At 47.8% G+C, this 11095-nt stretch overlaps 1 protein-coding gene across 1 annotated transcript; it reads right to left on the reverse strand.

Moving 5' to 3' along the window:
* Positions 1-9741: 9741 nt before the first annotated feature.
* Positions 9742-10761, reverse strand: LOC122925573 (beta-1,3-galactosyltransferase 2-like). Its single transcript, XM_044276931.1, has one exon. It carries the CDS (start codon positions 10759-10761, stop codon positions 9742-9744), a length of 1020 nt encoding a protein of 339 aa, XP_044132866.1.
* Between the last annotated feature and the right edge of the window lie 334 nt (positions 10762-11095).

The raw sequence follows: 11095 nt of genomic DNA on the forward strand, positions 1-11095 counted from the left end.
CTGACGTTCATAAAAATGAACCAGGCATGGATCCCACAGGATCTGTCCGTCCCTTGTCCAGATTAGACATTAACTACTTCCCCTTAACCATATATTATTGGACTCCAGGGCACTTCCTCATTCAATCCTATTTTTATTTTCATTTTACCATTATATTGCGAGGCTACACAAAGTTGAATGAACCTCTCCTCTGTCTGGGTGCCGGGGCCTAAATATATGCCAATGGACTGTTCCAATGTTGGGTGACGTGAAGCCTGATTCTCTGCTATGACATGCAGACTGATTCTCTGCTGACATGAAGCCAGATTGTCTGTTACGGGACCTCTCTCCTCTGCCTGTGTGCTGGGCCTAAATATATGCCAATGGACTGTTGCAGTGGTGGCTGACGTGAAGCCTCATTCTCTGCTATGACATGCAGACTAATTCTCTGCTGACATGAAGCCAGATTCTCTGTTACGGGACCTCTCTCCTCTGCCTGTGTGCTGAGCCTAAATATATGCCAATGGACTGTTGCAGTGGTGGCTGACGTGAAGCCTCATTCTCTGCTATGACATGCAGACTAATTCTCTGCTGACATGAAGCCAGATTGTCTGTTACGGGACCTCTCTCCTCTGCCTGTGTGCTGGGCCTAAATATATGCCAATGGACTGTTGCAGTGGTGGCTGACGTGAAGCCTCATTCTCTGCTATGCATGCAGACTAATTCTCTGCTGACATGAAGCCAGATTGTCTGTTACGGGACCTCTCTCCTCTGCCTGTGTGCTGGGCCTAAATATATGCCAATGGACTGTTGCAGTGGTGGCTGACGTGAAGCCTCATTCTCTGCTATGACATGCAGACTAATTCTCTGCTGACATGAAGCCAGATTGTCTGTTACGGGACCTCTCTCCTCTGCCTGGGTGCTGGGCCTAAATTTATGACAATGGACTGTTGCAGTGGTGGGTGACGTGAAGCCTGATTCTCTGCTATGACATGCAGACTGATTCTCTGCTGACATGAAGCCAGATTGTCTGTTACGGGACCTCTCTCCTCTGCCTGTGTGCTGGGCCTAAATATATGCCAATGGACTGTTGCAGTGGTGGCTGACGTGAAGCCTCATTCTCTGCTATGACATGCAGACTAATTCTCTGCTGACATGAAGCCAGATTGTCTGTTACGGGACCTCTCTCCTCTGCCTGTGTGCTGGGCCTAAATATATGCCAATGGACTGTTGCAGTGGTGGCTGACGTGAAGCCTCATTCTCTGCTATGACATGCAGACTAATTCTCTGCTGACATGAAGCCAGATTGTCTGTTACGGGACCTCTCTCCTCTGCCTGTGTGCTGGGCCTAAATATATGCCAATGAACTGTTGCAGTGGTGGCTGACGTGAAGCCTCATTCTCTGCTATGACATGCAAACTAATTCTCTGCTGACATGAAGCCAGATTCTCTGTTACGGGACCTCTCTCCTCTGCCTGGGTTCCGGGGCCTAAATATCTGAGAATGGACTGTTCCAGTGGTGGGTGACGGGAAGCCAGATTCTCTGCTATGGGACCTCTCGCCAATTGATTTTGGTTAATTTTTATTTTAATTCATTTCCCTATCCACATTTGTTTGTAGGGGATTTACCTACATGTTGCTGCCTTTTGCAGCCCTCTAGCCCTTTCCTGGGCTGTTTTACAGCCTTTTTAGTGCCGAAAAGTTCGGGTCCCCATTGACTTCAATGGGGTTCGGGTTCGGGACGAAGTTCGGATCGGGTTCGGATCCCGAACCCGAACATTTCCGGGAAGTTCGGCCGAACTTCTCGAACCCGAACATCCAGGTGTTCGCTCAACTCTACTAGGGAGCATCCGAAGGTGGTGGGGGAGAAGTTGGGGAAGGAGGTGATGCTTGGGCGGATGGCGGGTCCGTTTTTGGTGCCGCCTGTTGGCAATTTGAGGGTGTCACCGTTGGGTGTTGTCCCTAAGAAGGAGGCGAATAAATTTCGCCTTATACATCATCTGTCGTTCCCGAGGGGCTCCTCGGTCAATGATGGGATTGACCCGGCAGTTTGTTCTGTAGTATATACATCGTTTGATGTGTCAGTGGGTTGGGTGAGGCGTTTTGGGGCAGGGGCATTGATGGCGAAGACTGACATTGAGGCGGCGTTTCGGTTGTTGCCGGTTCATCCGGAGTGTCAGCATTTGTTGGGGTGTTTTGGGGATGGGGGGTTCTTTGTGGATCGTTGTTTACCCATGGGGTGTTCGCTGTCGTGCGCTTATTTCGAAACGTTTAGCTCGTTTCTGGAGTTGGCGGTTGTGGACTCATCAGGTTGTGACTCGCTGATTCATTACCTGGACGATTTTTTGTGTATTGGCCCCCCAGGGTCGCCGGTTTGCGCTTTGTTGTTGGAAACGTTGGGCTCTATTTTTTGGAAGTTTGGGGTTCCGCTGGCGGAGGGCAAGACGGTGGGGCCTGTGACGGAATTGAGTTTCCTTGGCATAGTGATTGATTCGGTGAGGATGGAGTGTCGGTTGCCGTGTGATAAGCTGGAGGATCTTAAAGGTCTAGTGGCTAGGGCATTTGAGGGAGCTTCAATCGCTCTTGGGGAAGCTTAATTTCGCTTGCCGGATAATGCCCATGGGTCGAGTGTCTTGCAGGCGGTTGGCGCAGGCGACCGGGGGGGTGGTGGTTCCGCATCATTATATCTGGTTAGGGAGGGAGCTGCGGGCGGACTTACAGGTTTGGAGTTCCTTTCTGGACCAGTACAACGGTCGCTCGCTGTTTATGGGTGGAACTGTTGAGGCTTTTGATTTTGAGTTATTCACTGATGCGGCGGGGGGTTCAGGCTTTGGGGCTTTTTGTGGTGGTCAATGGTGTGCTGGAGTTTGGCCGGCTGTGTGGGCTGAACGGGGCTGGGTACGGAATTTGGCTCTGTTAGAATTGTTCCCTATTGTGTTGGCGGTTTTGTTGTGGAGGGAGCGTTTCCGGGACAGGAAGGTTCGTTTTCACTGCGACAATATGGGGGTGGTTCAGGTAATTAATGGTCTGTCGGCGCCATTGGTGGTGCGGCTGCTGCAGCGGTTGGTGTTAGAGTGCTTGTCGCTTAATGCCTGGGTTGTAGCGGTACATGTGCCTGGGGTGGACAATTGTATTGCTGACGCCCTTTCTCATTCGCAGTGGACTCTTTTTTGGCAGTTGGCTCCGGAGGCGGACGCGGTTGGTCTGGAGTGTCCGGCTTGCCTGTGGGAGCTGTTGGAGGAACGTTAATGGGGCTTATTCGAGGGTCCTTGGCTCCGGGTACGTGGGATATGTATATGAGGGCTTGGAGGGCCTGGGAGGATTGGTGTTCTGTGTTGGGTGGGGGGATGGAGGAGCCGGAGTTGGCTTTGTTAATGTTTTTGGGTCATGGTAGAGAGCAGGGTTGGTCGGTTAGCAAGGTTAACGGTTACATGGCTGGGTTGGCTTTTTTAAGGCTTGGAGGATGGTGGATGTTACGAAAGCTTTTCTGGTGGTGCAGGCGTTAAAAGGGTGACGGAGGATGGGTGCTGGGGTGGATGGGAGGAGGCCAGTTTCGTTTGGGTTGTTGCTTAAGTTGGGGGGTCAGTTGCGGGGGGTCTGTCGCTTGGAGGGGGAAGCGCGGTTGTTTCGGTTGGCTTTCTCGCTGGCGTTTTTCGAGGCGATGCGTGTGGGGGAGTTGGTTTGTCCATCGGTGAGTCGGGTGGGGGGACTTTTGAGGGGGGATGTGGAGTTGTTTGCGGATAGGGTGGAGTTTGTTATCTGGCGGTCGAAAACGCATACGTTGGGTAGATGTCGGAAGGTGGTGCTTTTCCGGATTGAGGGTTGCGATATGTGCACGTTCAATGTTTGCGGGATTATAAGGATGGGGCTTGGGGGGGTGGCGTCCCCCTTGTTGGTCCATGCGGATGGCTCCTTTTTGTCTCGCTTTCAGTTCTCGGCAGTTTTTTCTAGATGTTTGAGCCATGTGGTGATGGATAGGGTGTGGTATTCTAGCCACTCCTTTAGGATTGGGGCAGCGACGGAGGCTGCTAGATGGGGCCTGGGTGAGGATGTTATTAAGCGGATTGGACGTTGGGAGTCGGCGAGGTTTAAGTCTTATGTTCGTTTGGATCGCTTATAGTCAAAGGGGGAGGGGTTGTGTGCGGATGTTTGTCGTGTTGGTGCAAAGTTGTGGTATTGTTCTTTTGGTTCTTTCATTGCAGGTGCGGCACCCGCTCTGGTGTGGATTCTGGGGCATTCTTATGTCTTCTGGGAGGCTGTTCGGGCAGCGGTTCGGCCGGACGGTCAACAGCTAGGCTTTGACAGGGAGTCTGCGGTGGTAAGGTGGATTGGGAGGCGGGGTATGGTTTGGAAGGGGGTATTACGTGAGATTCACAGGTTTGTAAAAATGGATAGGGCGCCGGATGTGTTGGTGGTCCATGCGGGGGGCAACGATTTGGCGGCGAAGCCTATCCGGGAGCTGATTAAGGAGGTCAAGTGGGATTTCTTGCGGTTGTGGTCATTGTTTCCGGGTATGGTGACCGTATGGTCGGACATTGTTCCTCGGCAGGTGTGGAGGGAGGCGCGGTCGGTGGATGAGGTGAATAAGGCAAGGGTAAAGGTGAAAAGGGCGATAGGGCATTTTATGGCTAGGAACGGGGCGGTCGTAATTAGGAATAGGGAGTTGGAGGCTGGAGTGGGGGCTTTTTGGAGGTCGGACGGAGTGCATTTGAATGCGGTGGGGTTGGATATGTGGAGTTTGGTGTTGCAGGATGGCATTGAGGTGGCCCTGAGGTTGTGCAGGAACGCCCGGAGTTGAGGTGGTCAAGTCCGGGCGTTGGTGGCGGTGGGGGGGGGGGTCCTTGGAGTTGGTCATGGTGGAATCTGAGGACAATTGGGGGGGCCCCACGGTTGGGGCTGGACTCCCAGGTGGACCGAGAGGTTGTGGTGAATCGAGGGGGGGTCATTCGGTGGTGCCTTTGAGCTGGGCGTTACGGCTGGAGGCAAGAATTGCTCACCCTGGTTCGGCAGCTCGATGTTTTGGGGCTTCAAGGACCTCCCCCCATTGGGGGTTTACAGTATTATGTATGTTATTTTGTAATTGTTATTTAATAAACGGCTGCTGTGGCCATTACATTTCCAGCTGGTGGTCTGAGTTTTTATTGGGAATGGGGCTCTGTGGCGGGGAGGTGTAATGGTGGGAAAGGGGGGGTTTGAAAGGATTCTATTAAGGTGAATGGAGGTGGTGAACGATGGATAACCAATACCCTTGTCAAGCAATGGCCGGACTGAGGGGTGGTGAATCGAGGGGGGGTCATTCGGTGGTGCCTTTGAGCTGGGCGTTACGGCTGGAGGCAAGAATTGCTCACCCTGGTTCGGCAGCTCGATGTTTTGGGGCTTCAAGGACCTCCCCCCATTGGGGGTTTACAGTATTATGTATGTTATTTTGTAATTGTTATTTAATAAACGGCTGCTGTGGCCATTACATTTCCAGCTGGTGGTCCGAGTTTTTATTGGGAATGGGGCTCTGTGGCGGGGAGGTGTAATGGTGGGAAAGGGGGGGTTTGAAAGGAGGCTATTAAGGTGAATGGAGGTGGCGAACGATGGATAACCAATACCCTTGTCATGTATAGTGTACGGCAGTGTATGAACTATACTGTATATTGTACCTTTGAATAAGTGTTTCAGAGACAGCACACCAGAGTCAGCAGGGTAGCTTTATATTCAATCTTTATTTACCAGTGGTACAATCTCAAGACATTTATTGCTTCTGGCAACGTTTCGGGCCCAGTTCGGTGCCCTTTGTCAAGCTGAGTGGCCGGTCTGAGTGTTTCCACGGCGTGGCGTATGAACTATACTGTATATTGTACGGCACTATGTATGTACTATACTGTATATTGTACAGCATGGCGTATGAACTATACTGTATATTGTCCGGCAGTGTATGAACTATACTGTATATTGTACAGCACGGCGTATGAACTATACTGTATATTGTACGGCACTGTGTATGTACTATACTGTATATTGTACGGCACTGTGTATGTACTATACTGTATATTTTACGGCACGGTGTATGTACTATACTGTATATTGTACGGCATGGTGTATGTACTATACTGTATATTGTACAGCATGGTGTATGTACTATACTGTATATTGTACGGTACTGTGTATGTACTATACTGTATATTGTACGTCATGGTGTATGAACTATACTGTATATTGTATGGCAGTGTATGAACTATACTGTATATTGTACGGCACTGTGTATGTACTATACTGTATATTGTACGGCACTGTGTATGTACTATACTGTATATTTTACGGCATGGTGTATGAACTATACTGTATATTGTACGGCATGACGTATGAACTATACTGTATATTTTACGGCATGGTGTATGAACTATACTGTATATTGTACGGCATGGCGTATGAACTATACTGTATATTGTACGGCAGTGTATGAACTATACTGTATATTGTACGGCATGACGTATGAACTATACTGTATATTGTACGGCAGTGTATGAACTATACTGTATATTGTACGGCACTATGTATGTACTATACTGTATATTGTACAGCATGGCGTATGAACTATACTGTATATTGTATGGCAGTGTATGAACTATACTGTATATTGTACGGCACTGTGTATGTACTATACTGTATATTGTACGGCACTGTGTATGTACTATACTGTATATTGTACGGCAAATGTATGGAGGTTACACCATGCCAGACAATATAACCCCTGTCCCATACTGTACAATAAACAGTATAACCCCTACACGGTGTCTCTACACTGCCCATCTCTGTATATATTTCATTATTTTGCCCCTCTCTGTATATATTTCATTATTTTGCCCCTCTCTCCATCTCTGTATATATTATATTTCATGGTAATGAAGGATTTGCTGCCATTGGGCCTGCCCTCATATGGCCGGTGCAGACTCCCCTTTCTGAATTCAAGTGCGGTGTGCCACTGTGCCACACTGCCGCTCCCCCCCCCCCCATTAAAGTAAATGGGGCCTGCCGCGAACGAGCGGTTCACGAACATTTGATCGCGCTTTCACGAAACGTCCTGGCCGATGTTCGGCCATCACTATTGAGGAATGTAAGCTTGAGTGCGTGTAAACCCAGGGGATTGACGGTATAGTCAGAATTGGCCTGCTGCTTCAAAAGCCTGCCTGATAGAAAACTGTGTAGATAAGAACATGAAAACCATTTGCTTTAGGCTAGTTTCACACTAGCGTTCGGCTGTCCGCTCGTGAGCTCCGTTTGAAGGGGCTCATGAGCGGAGCCCTGATGCAGTCTGAATGGATGCGGATCCGCTCAGACTGCATCAGTCTGGCGGCGTTCAGCCTCCGCTCCGCTCAGCAGGCGGACACCTGAACGTTCGGGTGTCCGCCTGGCCGTGCGGAGGCAAGCGGATCCGTCCAGACTTACAATGTAAGTCAATGGGGACGGATCCATTTGAAGATGCCACAATATGGCTCAATCTTCAAGCGGATCCGTCCCCCATTGACTTTCAATGTAAAGTCTGGACGGATCCGCTCAGGCTAATTTCACACTTAGCTTTTTTTTTGCAAATATAATGCAGACGGATCCGTTCTGAACGGAGCCTCCGTCTGCATTATTATGATCGGATCCGTTCAGAACGGATCCGATCGAACGCTAGTGTGAAAGTAGCCTTAGGTGTACAGATTTGGAAGGTTGTACCTTGCAGGTTATGGAAAAGCCATTTTGGGTGGTGGACCTCAGAGGTAGATGTGGCGATTTCTGGGACCCACCAATAACATTTGGCTAACCAGAGAATTATCCTAAAAATCACAAAAAGGCTTAATTTAAAAGTTGTTTTATTTACTATCAATGGTAAGTCATGCGAGAAACTCATAATATCAAAACATTTTGCAGCACATTTTACACAATTTTTGCATGAAGCTGTGGACCCCAGTGCAAAATCTGTAACTGGTGTCCATCTGTGGAACAGCTGAAACTTTAGGGACCCTTCAGGCTCATGGACCCAGGGGTGACTGGGCTTCCTTAGGCTCACTTAATGAAATGGTTCTGAAGATCTACCCTACAACTATACAGAACATAGGGACATCCACTCTGCATCTAAACTTTGTCCTGTACACATACTGTATGTCATACCATTAATAGGGTGTCACGGCTGAGGATGGGGAAAACCCTCAGCCGTGCGATGCCAGAAGATGTTATTGGCTGCTCGGCCAGGACGACAGAATTAGGGAGCAGGTCACCTCCTATCGCGTCCCTAACCTGACCCTGACTCCTAACCATATGAGCCAACCCTGATGGTGGGAGGGCTCATACACCAGAACCTAATAGTCCCTGCTAGCCCTCAGGGTAGCCCTGAACTAGGAGCAGGGTAAGACGACCTGTTCCTCCTAGGCACAGAGGAACAGGAGTCTCACTGGCCAAGCTGCAAGGAAAAGGGGTACAAAAACAGACCTATGGATATGGCAGGTGAACTGCACTAGTTCCACCTACCTGCCACAGCCTTGCTGACTGGATCCCTGTGCTGACACGCTGATGTCCACACCATACTTAAATGGACACAGCCAACACACATACACACACAGAAACCCAGATCCATAGCTGCATTAAATAACAAAAGGAATACAACATCAACTGAACATATAAACATCTATGACCACAAGGGTGGCCCTCACTGGAGGATGGTATAAAGTAGGAGGAGGACTCCAGCAGACCATCGCTGAAGTACCCCTCTGACTACTGCTCTCAGCAGAGGCTAAATAGCCCATGTATCCACCCCCACACAGACACACCCAGTGTTCACACACACAGAAGGGAGTTAACTCTTCCTACACCAGGCAAGGGAAAACAGCCACATAAAGGGGAAGTGTACAAACACTTATCACACTGCAGCTGTTACCGGAGGCAACTGCCACCACATGTACACAATACAACACGTTGCCTCGGGCAGCCACAAGTTAAGGGAAAATGTCACAGTGCACACACCCAAACCTCGTGCACACGAAACATATAAAAGGCACACCTACAAAGACAGGTTGCCAGGTGCAACTGCATACATAATGTTGCCAGCGGCAACCACAGGTGAGGTAACATACTACAGCCCTCACCTGTGATGCAGTTCCAGGAGTCACGACCATAACCATGGTCGTGACATAGGGTCTTCTAGGTTATTTGGGGTAGTCTTCTGCTGGTCCTTGTGGCTCCATTGCTGTAGGCACTTATTATTTTGAGAAAATGATGGCCTACCAAATGATCCTTAAGTACTCTGGTAGACCAGTCTAACCCAGCCTGGAATGTGCCGTGGTGCCCCTCTATTGGCATATTACCCTTTAGAATTTGGAGATTTTACATAAATGTCCATAAATAGAACATGTACTGTATATAAAATCTTGCATATAAATTATACATAATGGGGATGTTCAGTGTCTGATCATTGATATAACATAATGAACCATTCAGTATATGCTCATCCTGTTATGGTGCTACAAGTATGATCATCCATTATATGGCACCTATTGAGATAAATGTTTGATGATTGTCCTTAAGAACCTCAGCAAATATGGCTCCCAGCTGTAGCTAATAATGGAGGGTCTCAGTCAGGCAACCTAATCAACATCAGCTTAGCACACCCTAATAGGCCCAAAGCAGTTTCCTAAAAAGTCTCTTCATCATTGAGAATTTTACTTTTTCATGTGAATTTTCCCAAAAAAACATTAGTCTCCGGTTATTATTAATTTCTAAAGAAATTCAGTTTACTCAGCACTTCTGGTTTCTCTTAGCCCAAAAGTCTGCCCATACAGTCCGTAGCTCTTTTCCAGCAAAATGGTGCACCGTGACAATTTTCCTAAATCTGCAAAGGTCATATTCTAGCCTGAATCCATGAAATATGCCAGCAGGGGGTGCAGTAGGTGGAATATGAAGTTCATACAAACAAATGCCCATAAAAGCATCTTCCATAGGGATGACCCTAATTTCTTGGGCCACATCATAGATTTTTTTTGCCATATCCACAGAAAATAAATATCCAGGGCCAGAGCAATAGGGTGGGTAAGTATCATTTGGATAAATTTCCTTGGGTACGTACCACTTGTATGCTCGGCTCCTGAAAGGTCCAGTGTTGGCAAGTATGGCTCCTGTGAAGTAATTGTTACGAATGGGTAAGCCTGGATTAAGAAACTGATGGACCAAATAGTCTACATTGAGAAACATGTCGTTGTCTATCTTCATGACATAGCTGACAGAAGGGCAGAATTTTGTTACCCATTCCATACCCATTAAGGTTTTCAAGGTCAGGTTGTAATAGGTGTCCATAAAGTCTTGTTGTATGATGTCCCCAAAGGCCAGGCTTTCCTCCTCCAACAACTTCTGTGTTGCGTCAGGAGCAACTTTAGGTATGCCCACCAGAAAAATCTTGACCACGTCAGCATCATAAATACTTTCATTACCCCAAGTTTCGCGAATTGTGTGTCTAGACTCTATGTCATGACTCTCTACAATGACTATTAAAACAAGGAAAGGTGTCCGATCCTTGCACTTATCTGGCTGATTAATGATGAACTTGTATGGAAATGGGTACGGAGGAGCCAAGGGGTGCTTGAAAGCTGGGTAAGTCAAGTTATTTACAGGTTTTTTTCTCTCCTGTAATTTTAGAGACTCTTGAATCCACTTGCTGATAAGCTCTGTTTTTATTTCATGGTAGAATACGTATGCAGACAATAAAACAAGAATGAGTAGCTGTAATTTGAATACTTTCCTTGAGCAGAATCGTCTATTCATGTTGTCCCCGGAAGATCAAGCCGTTGTGAATATTTATGTAAAGGTTGCAAGAAAACGTTTAGGAAAAAACATGGCAAAACACAATCATACTTTCTGGAATGTAAATGATCCCAGTCTACAATATCTACAGTCTTAACATACACATAACATGGAGTAACTCAAAGATCCTGGGCTCCAATGCAAAATCTGCAAATGGGACTACAAATATGATGAACTGGTCTCCGCTTATGTAGCAGGGGGGGCTTTTTACGTCCTTCAAGCTCTAGGGCTTGTGTGCCTCAACAATCTCTACAAGCCTTGTATGTACACCACTGGTTATACTGGATTAATAATT

This window comes from Bufo gargarizans, chromosome 2 (genome assembly GCF_014858855.1).
Source record: "Bufo gargarizans isolate SCDJY-AF-19 chromosome 2, ASM1485885v1, whole genome shotgun sequence".
Lineage (NCBI taxonomy): Eukaryota > Metazoa > Chordata > Amphibia > Anura > Bufonidae > Bufo > Bufo gargarizans.